Below are 20,221 nucleotides of genomic sequence, written 5' to 3' on the forward strand. Positions count from 1 at the left end.
GAGATGGGAGGCAGTGTTCGAGATGGCAGTAGGAGGCTAGTGGTTGCTGTCATCACATCACTGTCCCCAAGTTAAGCCTCAAAATCCACTTTTTTAGCTCCCTGTATCCTCCCTTCCATCCTGTGACAGTTGCAGCAAAAGTCCCATGCATGCTCCACCAGAAAGCAAAACAATTGCCAGGCTGATGTGTCATCAACCACCCTTAACTGTATATGGGTTTCTTCCACCCACAACTGCCCCAACATGTTGTCCAACTGAGACCAGTAGCAGATATTTACCTGTGTGCTTCAAAATCCTGGAAATGAGAACAAACTGCCAAAGTTACCCAGCAGCTCCAGGGGTGCCATGCAGGAGCACTAGATCAAGCAACACTTTTGTCCAAAACCCTAAGTGAGAATTCAGTAGTGCTGAATTGTTAAGTAAGCACCTGGTAAATCAGCACAGCTGTAAACATTTAGATGCTTCGGCTGTGATTAAACTAGCACTTAGTAAGAGCCTCAGTTTATCTTACTAAGCACTCCCATGCAGAAGGGACAGTCAGCCTCCAAGCACCATCATTGTTTGCTCCCTGCACACCTTCCTCAGAGGTGTTTGTGGCCTGGATGAGAACACAAAGTAACAGCATGAGAGGTACAAAGACTTACAAGCAGCAAAGGCAAGTAATGTATATATGGGAAGACCAGGAGTGCTTTCCCTGGCCCAAGCAGGGAGCTTAGATATCCCTGATAATTTCCTAGAAAGGGTCATCAAGTACCTGCTGAACCAGGAGTTGGCTGCACAGCCACAAGGCTCAACCCTCACTGATTTTCATTACCTTAATTCACTAAACATGAAACTGCATCAATCCAGAAGCAGATTTACAGGTCTGGCTTTAGAAGAAAGCATCTCTTACAAAGAGTATGTTAATTAACAAGACAACATCTACTGTTACTCAATTTTAATCCACAGCCTCCCTACATCTAACAGTCAGAGCACCCTTAATCTAGCTGTTGTCCTGAATTGAAGGACACAGAAGCTAATGAGTAGTAGTTGCAGTCCTTTGAACAGTCATCTTCGGGACAAGAATAAAAAGAGAAGGCTCTAAAGCCATGCCTCGTTCACCAGAAGAAGCATTCCACACAGCTCCTTCTAAATGTATGTTCCAATTTCTTATTCCTGGAAGCCTTTAAGTAGTGCACCCTCTGGCTCCACTGCTCACACCAGTCAGAAAATTGTAATTTCAGATTAAACTGCAGAACAAACACATCGTTCTATACTATTTAAAGCATCTTGAACATTTGACCTACATTGAAACTATTTGATTACAACCATTCTGAGAGGAGTTCCATGGCTCTTTTTCACACTGTACAAGGTCTTTCCTCAGCTGTGTTGTAGCTCTCTGAACAGCAAATTTTCCCAGTCACAGTGTTATGAAGGCAAGGACTTCTGTTTTGGGTCACAGTCAAGAAGCCAGCAACAAATACTGTAATGTAATGACATGCTGCACTTAGAAATACCTGTAACAAACAGTGATAAGCCACAGGAAAGCAAGGCTCAGCATTACAGATGTCTTCAGGTGAAACTACCACCTTCAATGAGCTTTCCAAAACTAACTATCCTATAGTGAGATTTCACCTGTGGCCTGGTTTTTGCAGAGATGGAGGAGTTCCCAGGATTTAAGGGAACCCTTAAGCAATCATTATGCTAGTGCTGCTCTTGACTTCCTTGAGAATTACTTAACTGCTACCACCTGGCCTAGGATTTCTAATCCCACAGGCAGCTGTGGTCTTGTCTTGTGCCCATCTGTGAGTAAATTTAACGCTTTCCAGTCCTCAGAGAAGACAACTGAGAAGAATAAACACCTTCTATGGAGAGGAACATTCTTTTTGGGAGGTCTGTGGAGTGCTTGGCCATGGGGGGAGCTGCTCCCATTCCTAAAAAGCTGGTTACAACATCCAGGACCACTAGAGATCCTTCAGATAGACTCCTTTTGGTCACAGTGATAGAAGCCTAATTTGTAGCTGAGGAGAAAGGGTGCAACGAGGTTTTCCCAGGAAACTAGTCTAATGCATTATGATTACATTGCACAGGATTTCAATCTCTTCTTCTCCCACTACTGGCTTTTACATCCTTTTGTGGCCTCTTTGTGAAATCTGTATCAAATCAGATTATTTAAAAAACCTAAAGCTCCTTTCCCTTTCATGGAAACTCCAGTTTCAAGAAAAGTGACCAATAATAGTGACCCCTCTAGGGCAAAGAGTGTAGTCTTCATCTCTTGTAAAACTAAGAAAATTCACATGGAGGAAAGACTCCTTAAGCACAGCGAGCACATTATTGCATCATGCACTCTGCAATACAGCAGAGAATTCAAGTTGTAAAGGTACAGAAAAAACAGTAACTTGTACTTTGCTGCTCACAGAACTATGACAGAACAGTGAAGTTATATAGGATTTATTTGTGGTGTTACTACCCTCCATACAGAATTAAAGGTATAAATGCAGCTCTCACACAAGCTAACAAGATAGATGCTTTCTTGAACTCCACACTCTTTAGCTGCTCTGCTTGAGTTTCTATGTGCCATTAGTTATTTTTACTTACCTAGTCTTCTGAAAGGATGAAAATATAGATGGTGCTCCAGTGAGCCTGGTGCACATCCACTCTGTGTCCACCTTTGTGGTCTCCTATTAATGCCACTCAAAGACCAGTGTGATGGAATTAATGTATTTCTACTGAAGAAAGAGCAGAAATGAGAGTGTCTGACAGGTGTGGATTAATTTGTGCAGTGCTGGCAAACAGGTTTTGTCCTATAATCCAAAGAGAATATCCAGAATAATAAGGTCAGTAAAGTTGCACCTACTTTCCTGCATGAGGGAACTGAGTTTTCATTTTCACCAACTAAACCATGCACTGAGCCAAAGCCTGACCAGAATTAGCCTGTAATACAGTAAATCATTGTACTCTTGCCATAGTAATTCACTCTTACACAAACCCCACACATTTTTCTTTCTTTTTTTTTTCTTCTTCTTATAATACCACAGTTTATGTAGACTGTATCACATCAGATTATATATTACCTACTATAATTACATATTTTCCCTACTTGGTTGTGTGAGTCAGCATAGGCAGGATGCAGGAATGGCCACAAAAACAAAGATGAAATGCCAAAGTAAATGTATTTTTGTTACCTCATTAGCTGGAGGATCCCTGAACAGAGGCACAGGAGCAGGGATGCAAGGCAGCACTGAGCTTGGTCCATCCTAGATCACTAAACCTGCTGTTTTCACCATGCAATTAATATGACATTTGTATTTTTCTATACCCCATCTGATGGTCACTTGAGTGCATTTATAATCACCCTTACCAGTCTTCCACTATTATCCCATATTTCACTCCCTTGATCAAGGGACTACTTCTACTGTGACTGGCAAAGCTGGAGGTGTCCATGTGGGTTTGTGGGGTGTATGGCAGGCTAAGGTACGGAGGCATATAACAAACTCATCTAGAAAAAGGAATAAGCATATCCCTACAGTAATGATTTTCATCAGATGTCTCACCCATCCTTTCAGGGAATCAAACCACTCTAGCTAGCCAGGAACCACTGGCAGATTTTTATTTATTCGATGCATTCAGTCCTGGGGGTGATGGATGTTGAATGTTGTCCTCTGTGCTAGCTGATTTCATCAGTTATGTTGAAGCAGCACACACCTTCAAAACTGGTGCAGCATTTATGGTGTTGAAGAAGGAGATGCTTCACTGCTAGTCAATTTTGTAATGTTCCTTGGCATGCAGCCATTACCTACTCAGAGAAAATAGCAAGAGGAACATTAATATCAAAAGCACTTAGCAGAGTATAATCCTCTAATACAGCTACTGGGGTTGGCACGCTAGAGAAACACATTGTCAAAAGATCTGCAGCTGTTAATCCCTCCTCAATACAAAAGGCTGTCGAGTTAGTTACAGAAAGGGACAACCAAATCCAAGTATTTGCATGTTGATCTCATGGAATCTTATCCAGGGCCTGTGCTTGTAGTACAAGGCTACAAAGCATGAGAAGCAATCCTGCGATAAGGGACAAGAACAGAAGCAACATCTCTTTCCAGTAACGTACACCATTACTCCATCTCCTTCAGCTTGTATTACTCTGATGATAACCCAATGTGAGGTAGTTGCTCACAAAGATTGAAGAGCTGTGGCTTGTGCTTTTTCACTTTGAACTTCAATTTGATGTTTGGCTCATGACACCAGTAACACCATTCCAGTACTGCCTTCTCTGGATAAAACACAGGTATTCATTGAAGATACTTGAACTACAAGAACTCGAGAATCTGATACCAATAGAGGATGTAAAATAATAGGAGAAGTTGGGCTACAGAACCATACAGCGTTCTCAGGGGTTACTATGTGAATCTTCACATCTAGAAGATGGTCTAGAAGGTCATGGTCCCAGCATGCTCTTTAATGGTGTTAACAATTCCATTTCCCGTGTGGTTATTTTGGGAGAAACACCACCTGGAAGAATTTCAATCCTCATCATGTTTTGTACTGGAGGTGGTGTGATAGAGCATTTGCTCATGATTACTCCAGCTGTTTAACTAAAAAAGAGATGAACTCCATACACCTGTCCCCTGTGTAGGGTATTTTTGTACATGTCAGTCCTCTTGGGCCCATTAGGCTAACCACATTGTGGGGTGTTTGTATACAATCCTACTGTCAGTGTATAAGAAATGTGCCTTCCCTTCCAGGATGGCAAAAGGTGCTGCAATCAATCCAGTCCAGTGACAAGCTGCCTGTATACCTACTTGCCACAGTATAGTTCCTGCAACCAGGGCACATGCAACTGCTCTCTGTTGTCTTTGCCCAGGTGCCCTGTGTGTTGCACTTCCATTAGTAAACCAGGCATCTTTCTCATGCTTTTCTATTACCTCACCTTCATAAGGTGGCACTTCCTCCACTGGCGATGTAGGGCAAGCTCCCGAGTGCGGCTGCAGGATTAAATGACACAGTGCCCAGAAAAGCAGCAGGCAGAGTGGTGACTCGTGGTTTTCCCAGGAGACATCATTACTGTGAATAAAGTTTGGATTTCCAGTGCGTGGCTGTGTGAGCTGCCCCTTGCATGGGCCCTAATGACACCACCAGTAACCTCCCCGTGAGTAGGTATGGGTGTGTCTGTACAGCCACATCTTGGCCTGTGACTCTTGCTGTTTCTTGTAGTGCCCAAATTACACATAAAATTTGTTTATCCATTGAGATATAATGTATAGTGAAGCCTTGTAATGCCTTAGAACCAAATCCTCTATGTTCTTTCTAATCTTTTGGCCAGGTCATCTGCCACGGTCCCCACAAGACTGTATCATCTAAAATTGCTACTTCTAATTCAGAGGGATGTCCTTGCCGAGGAGTGTATAGTTGTGCACACTCAGTAAAAACACTTCTGCAGGCATCTAACACTTCTTGTTCGGTCCACCGCCAAGCAACTCTCCCCAGTTAATGCCTGCAGAGGGCGCATCAATACCACCAGATGTGAGAGAAACGTTCCACACCCCGAAAGTCCCAAGAAGGTCTGTGGCTGCTGCAAAGGCTCTCAAAAAGAAAGCATTGTCAGGGAACGTCACCACATTCCAGGGGGGCACATTCTTGCTAATTTTTTTCTATACGAGTAGCCATGTCTGGTAGTACTTCAACTGCAAGTGTAGAGGGTGACTATATTCAGTTCTCTATAAACTACAGGCATTCCCCAAGAGCCATATGGTTTTTCAACAGGCCAAATAGCACCTCTCCTATGAGGACAGACTGAAAGAGTTGGGGCTGTTCAGTCTGGAGAAGGCTCAGAGGTGACCTAATTGTGGCCTTCCAGTATCTGAAGGGGGCCTACAAGAAGGCTGGGGAGGGACTTCTCAGGATATCAGGTAGCGATAGGACTAGGGGGAATGGAATGAAGCTGGAGGTGGGGAGATTCAGGCTGGAGGTGAGGAGGAAGTTCTTCACCATGAGAGTGGTGAAGCCCTGGAATGGGTTGTCCAGGGGGGTGGTTGAGGCCCCATCCCTGGAGGTGTTTAAGACCAGGCTGGATGAGGCTCTGGCCATCCTAATCTAGTGTGGGGTGTCCCTGCCCATGGCAGGGGGACTGGAACTAGATAATCCTTGTGGTCCCTTCCAACCCTGACTGACATTATGATACTATACTATGATACTATGATTATTAAGAGTAGTCATGGTTCTCTTAGTGATTTCCACTTACTGAAGTTTCTGAATGGTTTGAGTAGTTTCCACCGCCCTCCCTGGCACAGTCCAATATGATGGCATTCAACAAGTCCAAGTGCCAGGTGCTGCACTTTGGCCACAACAACCCCATGCAGAGCTACAAGCTGGGCTCAGAGTGGCTGAAGAGCAGCCAAACAGAAAGGGACCTGGGGATGCTGATTGACAACTGCCTAATCATGAGCCAGCAGTGTGCCCAGGTGGCCAAGAAGGCCAATGGCATCCTGGCCTGCATCAAGAATAGTGTGGCCAGCAGGAGCAGGGAAGTCATTGTGCCCCTGTACTCTGCACTGGTTAGGCCACACCGTGAATACTGTGTCCAATTCTGGGCCCCTCAGTTTAAGAAGGACATTGAGACACTTGAACGTGTCCAGAGAAGGGCAGTGAGGCTGGTGAGAGGCCTTGAGCACAAGCCCTACAAGGAGAGACTGAGGGAGCTGGGATTGTTTAGCCTGGAGAAGAGAAGGATCAGGGGTGACCTCATTGCCCTCTACAACTACCTGAAGGGTGGTTGTAGCCAGGAGGCAGTTGGTCTCTTCTCTTAAGCAACCAGCACCAGAACAAGAGGACACAGTCTCAAGCTGCACCAGGGGAAGTTTAGGCTCGAGGTGAGGAGAAAGTTCTTCACTGAGAGAGTCATTCACCATTGGAATGTGCTGCCCTGGGAGGTGGTGGAGTCACCATCCCTGGAGGTGTTCAAGAGGGGACTGGACGTGGCACTTGGTGCCATGGTCTAGTCATGGGGTCTGTGGTGACAGGTTGGACTTGATGATCTTTGAGGTCTCTTCCAACCTTGATGATTCTGTGATGATATGATCAGAATTACCACCTTGGCAGGCACACATAGAACAGGACCCTATTTTGTAAATCCATGCAAGACAGTTACAGATCAAACAGTGAATCCTGCTTCTGAAGTCCTGAAGAAGAAACAACCATTTAAAGTTTCAACTGTTTGTCTTGCCAACACATCAATACTCAAAATATATTCACTAATCATGGCAGTTAACACTGTCATGGTAAATTGCTAAGCTAACCTTAGCTCTGAGGGCAAGAGTTGGATTTCCCCCTAATCCACAGACCTGTGATGTGGTGTCTTTACTGTTAATATTACTATGTAATACAGCAACTTCAGCTCCAGTATCCACCAGAGCTGTAAAATCTCCCCCAACCATTACTTTATAGTTAAAGGAACACAGAGGTGCTGGTTCCCCTTAATGGAAAAAGGCTACAGTGGTAGCAATTTTGGGGGACCCAGCAAACTTTCATTTCTGCTTTCCATGTCTGTCCCTTTGTTTATTAGCAATATGTGCTACCAGCCAGCCTGCAGTACCTTGCAGCCCACGGCACTGCTCGGCTTGTGTAGGAGTAACGCCTCGCATGATTGTCTTTGCATCTTGTGAAGTCCCAACTTCCTTTTCCAGTTCTCTCATTTTACTCCATAATGCTACAGCTTCACAATCATGAGCTCTAGGACCAGTAACCAGTAGCTATCCCAATCTGCCCACTAACTTGTGAGAAGCCTGTGATGCTACTTACCATGCAAACCACTCACTGTCATGACAATTGTCTGGGGTATAACCACCACCCAGTCACTTATTTTAGGCCACACTTCTGCTGGAGCCCATGTGGCCAGAAAAGTAGCCACAGGGGTCCAGTGCTGTGTACTGGCTCATCCTGGAATACAGGGAGTCACTGTCACAACCTCCCCATTCCCCAGCTTTTCTGCCAGCTGCATCCAACTGACTACACCAAAATGTGTGAGTCAGCGCAGGCAGGATGCAGGAACAACTGCAAACCCACAGACGAAATGCAAAGAATAAATTTCTTTTTGTTACCTCACCAGCTGGATTCCTGAAGCAAAAGCCCGGCAGAAGCATGTAAGTGGGAACACCAGCTCAGCCCTTCCTAGTGATTGCTGGATCTGCTGGTTTTGCCTGTGTTTCAGGCATTCATGCAGGCATAGTTTACCACTGTGCTTTGATCTTTCCCACAGCAGGGCAGGAATCTCAAGCATGCCTGATAGGATGCTTCTAAGTCTATCACATGCCTATGTTGTTATCTAAACACAGATATTCTACTTGTCAAGCACACAAGGCTAAACAACAATTAGTTTGATATATGTGTTTCTCTAACACCCCAGCTGCAAGTCACTTGAGGGTGTTTATAATCCTCCACCCCAATCTTCTGTTATTATCTCAGACTGGTTGCTCATATTTCACAATAAAAACACTATGCCACAGGAGCTGGGAATGAGAGGGAAAAAACCTGAGTACATTGCATATATGAAGGAAACAAACTGAATTCCAGATCTCAGTACCTTCTCAGAGCTACAGACTGCTTGAAAAGTGCAGTTGAAGACTACCAAGGAAAACCTAGGTATTTTCTGTTGTTTTCGGTGCTCCCAGTTGGGCCCTATTTGATGGAATTCTGCATTTCCAAGTAGCATATTTCAGGACTGAGAAATGCAAACCAAGATATCTGGTCATTTATGTTACCAGTTTCTTCACTGATGTTTAATACCTGCTGTCTTTTACCCCAGGGCCACTTCTCTTCATAGATATTTAGAAAACCTAAACACTGCAGGTGAAGTAAAACAGACTGTGGGCAACAGCCTTGCAAGGTGTCGGAGAGGCTTTCACGCTGGTGGCACAAACCACAACTGGATGTTGGGCTCTAACAGCAGACACATCTCCTGCCATGCATTTAAGTGCACACAGTGGACACCTGTCCATACTCTCATTGCTGAAGTGGTGTCACTGCTCTCTGTAGCTGTTCACAGTCCTTTCACGGGTGTGAGGACAAGATAGCACGGATAAGGATGCAGTCTGTGGGAGCTGGGTGTGAAACAGGATGGTGAGTAAGAGCTTGGAGGTCATGGTCAGTCTCTGGCATTCTACTGGGGGAGAATGATTAGCAAGCATCTGAGACTGCAATTAAGGAAAGCAGACATGTTAAGAGAGGAGAAAGATAGTGGAGTCAAAGGTTAGCAGATTATGTTAGAAGAGGTGAGAGAAATGTAAGCTGCAGGAAGCTCTCCTCTGAACACACAATCTAGCAAACTAAAAGGTTTCAGCTCTGTATAACTGGAAAACACGAACTGGCAAAGCTAGAAGCCCCTGTGCTGGCATGGAAGCAGGAGCTGCTGTCACTGATGCCATTTTCCCAGATAGATGAGCTTTAGGAGTCCATAGTCTTTGTACTAGGGCATAAAGGACAATCAAGTTTAAGCTCCCTTTATATCTATTATTCTTGGAAGGGTTTTTGGAATACATACCAGTATCACTTGGAAGATATACCAGTATTTAAATGTAAGGGAAAACTTCTTTAGTTTGAGGGTGCTGGGGCAATGGAATAAACTCTCAAGGGATGTTGTGGAGCCTTCTCTGGAGACTTTCAACACCCGTACAGATGCATTCCTGTGCAACCAGATCTAGGCAAACCTGCTTTAGTAGGGGGGGCTGAGGTCCCTTCCAACCCCTATCATTCTTTGATCACAAAGAAGTCTTGATGCTAGCAAGGTCTTTGAAGCAGATGAAGAAATACCTGTTGAACAAATCCTGCCAAGGCAGTCTACATAAACATATGATATGAGGTGTGGCTTATCCAAAGAAGGAACAGTCCAACAAACAAGAGTAGCAACCAGAAGGATTTTGAGAAAGACAATTTCAGTTTATTGTCAAGATACTTTCTTCCCTCTTTTCTCATTTTAGATAACTTCTAACACAGACTAACAGTTTCTCTTCCAAGAGGTCACCACAATTTCCCAGGTGCTGGTGATCATTTCAGACTGAGCATGTCTGTGGCACAGAAAGCAATTTTTGAGATTCTTTGTTTCCAAAATCCACGCTGGTACTACAGAGGTTGTCAGATCATGCAAGAAACTCATCCCTTGACTTGAATGACCAGTTTATTGCATGAGTCCTGGGCCTCAGAGCTGCCCTCCAGGAAAGGCTTTTATTTTACACAAACTTGCTTGCATAGGGTTGTGCCTAACAGTCCAGAAACAAAGAAGTGCTAATGAGATTTTAATCTCAGAAATAACCTGTCAACTGCTTCACATCCCCAAAGAACACAACCCACTTCTGACAAGCTTTGCAAAAAGCTGCATCAGTAAACAGAGAAAAGCACTGCTGTGGATGCTCCATGTTGGAATATTAAGGGATTACACATTTGATTATTACACTGAGGTACACTTCTGTTCCCTGTGTATCACACATCATGGACACCTTTCTGTAGAATTTAAGTTTGGTTGCTTGCAGATAACAGACTGGCCCAGAAAGCATTGCCTATACAGCAGTCTCATCTGGCATCACCAGTGGTTTGGTACTGCATGTGATGATGTCCTTAGCTTTCAAGTGGATATAAGCTACCCCAGAACCACACTCGGTCTTAAGATCTCCTTCCTGAAATGGACATTTCCTTTGTATCAGGACTCCATAAAAAGGTAAATGTATTAAAATCATTATCACTCCTTTCCTTGTGACTGCTGTACTGACTATGTAGACCTGGGCTTTGCTTTTTTTTTAATCCCTTTGACTACATTACTCCCAGTGGGCAGAGTAATTTACAAACACCACCGTTTTGCAGGCAGCACATTACAACATCCCAGCTGAGGAGTGAAGGATAGGACCACCTTTCAGTCTCCCAGCTGGTCATGCTTTTGCCACAGTAGTGCTCCTTCACCATTTTTAAACTGGCTTACAAATCAGTTTAGTGAATTACATAAGTTAAATTATTACCTACATTTCTCTTTTCACATTGGGTTGCAGAAAGAGAGACAGAAATTCCAGCCTTCGGGAGCTAACACTGTATGTGACCAACTTTAAAGACAACATTAATTTAGTACAGAGACTTGATAGGGTGCTTGGTTGCATGGTTTAGTTGATTAGGTGGTGTTGGATGATGGGTTGGACGTGATGATCTTGAAAGTGTCTTCCAACCTGGTTTATTCTATTGTAAGAAGAACATGGAAGGTTAAGCAGCTCCTAAAATACCAGTGTCCAGTCCTGATACTCAAAACCCTGCACTCATCAAATCCACATCTTTCCCAATTCTTTTAATTGATTTCCAAGAACCTTCCAGACCTCCTCTTACCAAGCTATTGCTCCTTGTATAACCACCTTACACTTAAGATATTATCTTCTCTCCAGTATATAAGCAGTGAAGGCCTGTAAATGCCACAGAGCCTTATGAATGTATTAACATAATAACTAAAAGGGATCCAATTAGTAGAGAGAAAGCATTCTTCTTCAGATGGCAGGTAGGACATTTTGTTTCCTAGTTGATGTGTTGCCAGAATTCATCAAATTGTTTCTGTAATTCATGTATTTATTTTTTCCCCACAAATGAGTTTCAACCATCTGAACACAAAACTTAGGTTTCTACTACCTTTTTAAAGATGTAGTGAACATGCAGAAGCTTCTGCAACCTCTGTGTCCTGACAGATCTTTACCTTTTTGTGTTCCTTCAGTAGCCAGAATTTCTGTTTTATACTGAAGGCTGGTGCACAGCTCTGGTGAGACCCCACCTGGAGTACTGTGTCCAGTTCTGGAGCCCCTATTTACAAGAGAGATATGGATGTGCTGGAACATGTCCAGAGAAGGGCCACGAGGATGATCAGAGGGCTGGAGCACCTCTCCTGTGAGGACAGACTGAAGGAGTTGGGGCTGTTCAGTCTGCAGAAGAGAAGGCTCCGAGGTGACCTAATTGTGGCCTTCCAGTATCTGAAGGGAGCCTACAAGAAGGCTGGGGAGGGACTTCTCAGGATGTCAGGTAGTGATAGGACTAGGGAGAATTGAATGAAGCTGGAGGTGGGGAGATTCAGGCTGGACATGAGGAGGAAGTTCTTCACCAGGAGAGTGGTGAAGCCCTGGAATGGGTTGTCCAGGGAGGTGGTTGAGGCCCCATCCCAGGAGGTGCTTAAGACCAGGCTGGATGAGGCTCTGGACAGCCTGATCTAGTGTGGGGTGTCCCTGACCGTGGCAGGGGGGTTGGAACTAGATGATCCTTGTGGTCCCTTCCAACCCCGACTGATACTACTATGATACTATGAAACAGAGCAGTACACTATAGATAGAAGCAATTCATGTATGTTGGGACTGGCCTTTCTCTTTATTATATTCATGCACATGCATGTCCCCCACATTTAGATTTGCTATTAACAGACAATTTCCTGCTAAAAATCAATGACATTCTGCACCAGTATTGTTGGAAGGAAAACTGATTGGCCCTTAAAATGCTGGTTGCACATTATGTGAAAGAACCTAACTGCAAAGAGAAAAGTTTTCAACATAAAATGTACTCATTGTGCTGGAGAAGCACTTTCAAGACTTCTGGCCAGTCTTTCAGAACAGTACATAACATAGCAGCTCTTTATCAAACAAACCTGTATTTTACTTTGTTGAGTGCTCATTAACTCACCAGTATAGCCACAGTCATGATACAGTACTGAATACCTGCAAGATTTTAATGCCTACACCCTGATTTAAAGTTGGTAACAGCTCTTCAGAACCAAATTATCAGGTTTATGTCAGAAGACTTTTCTAATCTCAACCCTTGAAAGAAAGAACTTCTGAAAGTTACTCAGAAAACAAAGTGTAACTCAGACAGCTAATACAGTGTACATTACATAACTAATGTAATTTCACAGAATGCTTTAGGTTGGAAGGGACCTTTAAAGGTCATTTAGTTTAACTTCCCCCACAGCTGACATCCCCAGACCAAGGATATCTTTAGCTAGATCACGTTGCTTAGAGCCTGTCCAACCTGACCTCGAATGTTTTACAGCAAGGGGGCATCTACCACCTCCCTGGGCAACCTTTTTCAGTGTTTCACCACCCCAGCAGCAAAAAAAGTCTTCCTTGTATCTAGCCTAAATCTACCCTCTGCTAGCTTAAAACCATTATCCCTTGTCCTGTCACACTAGGCCTTGCTAAAAAGATTGTCTCCATCTTCCTTATAGGCTCCATTGAAGTACAGATAGGCCAAAGACATAGCCTAAAACTGCCACAGCCACAATAAGGTCTTCCCCCATCCTTCTCTTTTCCATGTTAACCAATCCCAGATCTATCAGCCTGTACTCATAGGAGAGGTGGTCCAGCCCTTGGATCATTTTTTGGCCCTCCTCTGGACCTGTTCCAACAGGCCCATCTCCTTCATGCACTGAGGGCTCTAGAGGTGGACACAGTCCTCCAGGTGAGGTCACAACAGAGTGCCACTGTACATTTTTTTAACACTATTGCTGAAGTCTATGCTTTTAATCATCTCTTACAGAAGCAAACAACACAGCATTATGAACCACTTAAACTGTATTACAGCAAGAACACTGGAACAGGTTGCCCAGGGAAGTGGTTTGGGCCCCATTCCCGGAGATACTCAAAGCAAGGCTCGACAGGGCTCTAGGCAGCCTGATCTAGTTGACAATGCCCCTGCTTACTGCAGAGGGAGTTGGACTACATGACCTTCAGAGGTCACTTCCAACCCAGACCTTTCTAGGATTCTATGAAAAGCTTTGTCTGAGCAGTGACTGCTGCTATAAATGGCTTTTCCAGAACTTTGTGAATTCCAGCCAATACCTGACAAACTACATTGGCTTGCAGGATTATGAAGACATTTATCCCTGTGCTGCATGCAGAAGTGGTCTTTCTTCATTCCAGGAAACAACTGAAGGTTTAGCAAGTTAGCAGAACACAGGTGTCTGGAGAACTGTATTGTCTGTAGGAATCACTGGACACCAATCTTCTTGATCCCATACATTCTTGCTAGATTTCAGGCATAGAACCTTTTTGTATAGAACCCTTCCAAGAGTTGTGCTCAACCCTGCAGCTACCTGCTTAGTGTTGCCTGAAGTCTCCTAAAGCATTCCTCACTTAAGCCTATTTCTGCTTCTCTAAGTTCACACAATTTTGCTCTCCTTTTCTAAAACATTTTTTCCTATGTTTGACTGACTACACCCTTTAAAATGTGAAGAAACACACAGGCCAACATTTTTCTTTCCCCTTGCTCCTTTTCTTCTTCTAACTTCTGTATTTGCTGAAGCTCATCTTCGAGAATCTGCATTAGCCTGCCTCATACCTTACTGTCATTCTGTGTCTCTTCTCCTCAGTCATCTCCTTGCTTCAGCTTTTCTGTCATTATTCTGTGCCTTCTTGCAGCCAAGCCTTGTGCATGCACCAGCATCCAGCCCTGCTTACTCAACCCTCTGCACTCATCTTTCCCGATTTTTAACCCATTTCCAATAACCTTCCAAACCTCCTCTGACCAAGCTATTGCTCCTTACATAACCATCTTGCATTTAAATTAAGACATTAAATTCTCCTCTCTCCAGCATATGACCAGGGAAGGCCTGTAAATGCCACAGAGCTCATGAATGTATTAACACAATAACCAATGGGCTCTAATTAGGAGAGAGACTGAGACTTCCTACATCTAACAGTAGTGAAAGTGAACTTTGAACATAAACAAAGCAATCATAGAATGACTTAATACAGAACAAAATTTAGGAAAAGATGGAAGCTGAAAAACCATTCCCAATAAAAGAAAAAAAAAAACATTAAAGTCTCATCCAGCTTCAATAATTCTTTTAGAGACAAACTCCAGACCAACTACAAAGTCTGGACAAGGCCTGTAACAGTACGACTCATTAAGAATCAGGATGACAACAGCCTCCTTTTTCCATTTAGCATGGCCAAAGTTTGTTTTTTTTCCCTTCTCTCTGGATGTCTTTAGCAGAGGTTTGCTAAACTTACTCCATACTTATTCACCAACAAAGCCACCATCACAACCCCCCCACCTATGGAGGAAGCTTCTAATGGAAGAAACTAACTTTGAAGTTGGATACATGACAGCAAACAAAGCATGTTCTCCTTAGCATAGTTACACACCCATTGAAGTTCTTGACAGAACAGAAAACACAGCCTAAAGTTGTCATGCTATTAATGTTCTGTAGGGGATACTTGTATTGGCTGAGACTCTATGGCTGAGAAAACTGAGCTGCTAACCACTTCTGTGTGCTGCTACAGAAGATGCCAGTAAGAAGATGACATGATTGCATCTCCACAAGCTACATCAGTTGCCTAAATAAGTATCCTTATAAGCACCATTAAAAATATTTCAGCACATACTATGCAAAATGTAATCATGCAGCAACATCAGTAGGGCTACATAAACACTGCCTTCTGCACAGCAACCAAAATATGAGCCTCAACTGAAACCCACCTCACAGCAGATGTGGGCTTCAGATAAGCATCAAGGCTACCTGTGTCCAGAGAAGAAATTCAGCCCATGATACATTCAAGTTCAATCTCACCTACCTGCATTGACAAGATGGTGTGTTTGCAGGCCAAGACTTCCCAAAGAGTACCCCATACAGCCTATGAAAATGACTGGCAGCATCAGCTGGCCAGCAGCAGGGAAAGAAGCTGGCTAGGCTCCCTCCCATAGGCATCTTGTACAAAATGCTGTAATGTACTGCAGAAGCTGCAGACACCAGAACTGTGATGTTCTCCAATGCTGCAGTTTTCAATTTGATGATGCCCCCAGTTGTAAACAATAAAACCAAGCCTGAGTGTCTTCCTGTCAGGATGGTGGCATGAGGACTGGTTAGCATTTACACACTGCTTTGAAAGGGGCAGTAGCTACTATGAAAAGGACATAGCACATGTTTCATGCTATAATCTCTGGGAGAAATGTCAAAGCAAGAACCAGAATGTCTTGCAGTAGCTCTTTGCAACAGCATGCCATTCAGATCAGTATCAATAAATGTGAAATGATCTACTTTATCCAGTTAGTTTTCCAAAATATTCCAGTGGTCCTTTCAATAGTATTTAGCATGCAAAAATGGCACAAAGTTTGCTGTGCACCAGAGTTAATCCCACCCTGGCTCCAGTGAGCGCAGCTGGATTCACTTTCTCCACTTCATTTCACTTTTCACTCTGCCTATAATCTGGTTCTGCAAAAATTTTAGTTTTGGGGAGATGTTGCAAGTAAGAGAAGTAGTAGAGACACTCACAAACAATACTGGAAGAAAGTTTAGCCTTCTATTTCAAGTCTTCTAGCTTCAGCACTAAGATGCCAAAATGGGATGGATGTGTAAGCATGCTTTAGTTGTCTGTGAAGAGAGTTAGTAAATCTTGTAGCGAAAACTGAGATTAGTAGCTGGATGGATGGTTTATGGCATTCAGTGGGTTGCCATACACTGTGGGACACATCTTTTGAAGGAGATTTTAATCAGCTCAAAAGACAATATGGCAACTGGCAGCCTTGTTCTTTATTGAAGCAAAGTCACAGCATTTTCATCACTATTCCCCTCTTGTGAAGGGAAGAGTTAAAGAAGGCCCCTGAAATTTACATTACTAACAAGTAAAGGGTTGAAGAGAGAGATTACAAGCGTATTTCTCTAAAATAAATAATCTACAAAGAGTGCTTTTTCCTCTTCCAAGCAGCCTAGAAATGTATAAATCCTACGGTGAGGAGATCGAAAGATTTCAACAACTTCCAGTATTTACAAACAGTACAAAAACCTGCGCGCGCCGGCGGATGATGCAGAGTTCGCCTTAAAAACCGAAAGCTCCATTCCTACCAAGAGCCCTACAACTCCAGCCAATATTTAAGTTTCAATTAATGGTCTCCTTCACAATTGGAAAACCGTTAAATGCTTTTATTATCTGTAAAATGTACAATAAGAACAAACCTTGCTAAATTATTAAGGTTAAAAAAAGAGAAGAGAAATACTGCAGGCAAATCGAAAAGGAAAGCAACTGTAACTTATTCTTTGGTAACCAAAAGTTAGCGAGTACTGTGTATTTCAAGTGATGAAAAGTAATAATCTTCCCATTTTGACAAGTGGAAGACAGACTTCTGGCAAAATACAACTCCCAAGTCTCAATTTTGAAAGACAGGCTTCACCTACAGCTCCATAGTGCAAGTTCTCAAAGTCAAATTTTGCTTTCTAATTCAGAAACATAACCCTTCCAAACTCTTGGCAGTACACTGCTTAATTCCTCTCCCACCTCCCTTTCATCTGCTTGCATCCTCCGCACATATCCAGTTCTTCCAGTTCTCTAAGGGAATACTCTAGTCAAGGAAGCAATTCACTTGGACGTGAGTGTTTCACCAAGTGCCTGTGTGTGGCTGCACAGCAGCCAGTAGCGTCTTACAAAACTTGGCTCCCTTTTTCACATTAACTCCTATTTCATTTTCCCTTAGGAAAAACAAAAAAGTACCCTGGACCAGTTCAGAACTTCAGTGGTGACCTCACTGCTTTAGCAGGACATGCTTCATTGAACACTGAGGCATACTCCAGTAATAAGCCATGTAAGCCCAACCCTACTACCTTCTCATAGTTCAGTGTGCCTCGTCACGCCTCACTCCGCTTACAAACGCACTATGCTGCACCACTACAATGCTTTTGAAGCAAACGTCCACCTTGTACCACAGAAGCCTTCCCATTCTGCCTTTTCAGGCTTATACCTAAATTTGCTTGCACAATTGCAGTCTCAAGAAAAAGAAAATCTTCACACCCCTACAGGCTCTGAGAAAACTCCCTCCCCCACAAGAGGACTTCTAAGGCTTTACACAAAAAGTTCAACTGTTAAACTCTTTAAGCCACAGACCGCTCATTCATAGCAAGTCCTCCCCACCCCAATCCATCCATGCAGAACTATCATTGCTTTAGCATTTAGACACACACATGCAGTTCATGGAATAAATGCTTAGCAAAGCACACTTGTCCTGGGTCTGGGCTTTCTTCTGGAATCTAGTCCTCTGTCATTTTCTAGACTAACATCCAGTGCCTTTAGTCACCGCCTTTTAACTTTCTTCAGCTGAAGGGCTCAGATACTTCCTTGAAGCACCTGGCTGAGTCATTAAATCTAGATGGGTTGCATCCAAGGTCTCCTTAGAGCCTGCCTCCTCAGCATATGGAAAGTCATTTATGTCCATTTCATCACTGGCAAACATATCAAGCTGCCTTTCTTGCTGCTCTTCCAAAGTCCTTCGGACCCTGCCCTCTGACTGTTCCACCGGTTCTCCATCTCCTTCACTGATGACGGTCATAGGGCTGCTCTGGATGCGGTTGCGGACATTGTATTTGCTGCTGGCAGCAGAGGGAGGTGTTCGTGACCGGCCGTACCTACTGCCAGAAAAGGACATGCTCCTTGGCATCAGGCCCTCACTCTTAGCCCACTCTTCCTGAGCTCGCTTGCTCTTGCTGGGTGAGCAGCTGGCAGGGCTGTCGGAAAGGTCAGGGGAAGAGGCATCTGTCTTTGTCCGGTGGAACCGTGGGTCTGTGTTCTTCAACATCTCTGCCGCAGACATGCGGGAACTGGTGTCACAGCGGCTCCCTTTCTTCAGCAGCAGGGCTTTGAAGTTGTCATTGCTGGTGCTGCTCTTGCGAACGCTTCTCTGAATTGATCCAGCCTGTTTGAGGGTAGCTAAGGTTGGGGAAGCACCAGTGGGAGTTACGGGGGGCGATGGGGAATGGTTGCGGGTACGGTCATCTTCAGAGTCTTTACGGCCGAGGACTTTCCTTTTGGATCTGGGTTTGAAAAACAAACAAAAAAAAGAGAGGGCCAAACAAAAAAAAAAGAAACTTTAAACCACCCTTAGCTAGAACTCAGCTTAGAAGGATGACAATGAATTAAGCTAAAGCAGAGAGAGAGAGAAGGCAGAAGTAACCTAAGTATAAAGCATGAGGAAGAATACCGCCAAAACTGTACAGGCATTAATACAGCATTTGCAGTGTAAAGCTCAGTTTATTGTTCTTTTTCTGCAAATCTGGAACAATGAAACTACTAAAACTGGCAAATACTGATTTTATAGTGAATCAGGTTTTGTGAAGTCAGTATTCAAGTGCTATGACTACTGCATCATACTCCACACCATGTGCCAGTTAGTTTGGGGACTTGATTAGAAACGTCACCCAGGGTACGTTGGGTTTTGGGTTTGGTTTTCTATTGCGTTTGATGTTCTCTGGACAACGAGAACTGTGGGTTTGTGCACTTGCCTTTAGAAAAGGACACTGAAATGCACTGCTGCTGAAGTTAAGATGAGGTAAAGGGAGGCATATGTAGCAATTCTGGATTAAGTGATTTAAAAAAAGAAGCCCCCCAAACTCCCAACCTAAATATTAAATTAATACTGAAATTTAAGTTTCTCATCTTCTATTAGGGTGCACAGACAAAATTCTGTTGGTTCTCTGTCACTATGTTGGTGTTCTGTCACTATGACCCTTCAACTAAATGAAGGAGAGACCAGCTTCCTGACATGAAAGTGATCAAAAGGCAGAGTGTTTTTTAAAGTGCAAGGGTAACAAAAAAACAAACAAACAAAAAGAAACCATCACAGAACTGGGAATAAGTGGAAACTGGACTTCTGTTGCCCCATTTTCACATTAGAAATCTTGGAGATGTATTAGATGCCCAGTATCTGTTGGAAAGCTGCTCTGCTTCTTTGCAGGTTAAGCAAGAATTAATTCAAAAAGATTATGCAAAGGCTAATTTTACATATGCTGTTTTGGCCAAAGTTTCAAGTCAGTCAGCAGACTCGTTACAAGATTATCATGCTATAATTCCATATTACTGTTTATCAAGCACGTGTGCAATACAGACTGTTCCTCTTGTACAGCAGGTTTCTATTTAACATGATCTTTAGCTGTTCCTTTCTCAAAGGCCTTGAGATTTTGCCAAGGAAAGCTCAAATGTCTTCATGCACTGCAGCTGACTCATAATAACCAGAAAACAAAGTAGCAGGATTCATCAGCTGAGTAGGTGGCAGCAACGGACATTACCAGAAACTCTGCCAAGATCGTAGAGTGATCCTGTCTTTCTTAAGTGGTGGAATTTATGCATAGATCACTTTTGATTACTTCCCTCAAAGGCATCTATTTATTTTCAACTGCTGCTGCCTTCACCTGCCTTTCTGGAAGAAGACTGTAATGCTGACATCCATTCAGTCCGAGGATAAATGGACACCAGAAGATAGCATA

At 43.5% G+C, this 20,221-nt stretch overlaps 1 protein-coding gene across 10 annotated transcripts in view; it reads right to left on the reverse strand.

Moving 5' to 3' along the window:
- Positions 1-16,953: 16,953 nt before the first annotated feature.
- The window catches only part of NHSL1 (NHS like 1), a 198,760-nt gene continuing 195,492 nt past the window's right edge, over positions 16,954-20,221 (reverse strand). For 9 of the 10 annotated variants that reach the window (XM_054162646.1, XM_054162645.1, XM_054162648.1 and 6 more), the window contains one exon: positions 16,954-18,772. In XM_054162646.1, coding sequence (XP_054018621.1) covers positions 18,046-18,772 — 727 coding nt within the window. In that variant the 3' untranslated portion in view covers positions 16,954-18,045. The remainder of the gene's footprint in view (positions 18,773-20,221) is intronic. The other variant, XM_054162652.1, reaches the window with a different exon arrangement.

This window comes from Dryobates pubescens, chromosome 6, assembly GCF_014839835.1.
Source record: "Dryobates pubescens isolate bDryPub1 chromosome 6, bDryPub1.pri, whole genome shotgun sequence".
NCBI classification, from domain to species: domain Eukaryota; kingdom Metazoa; phylum Chordata; class Aves; order Piciformes; family Picidae; genus Dryobates; species Dryobates pubescens.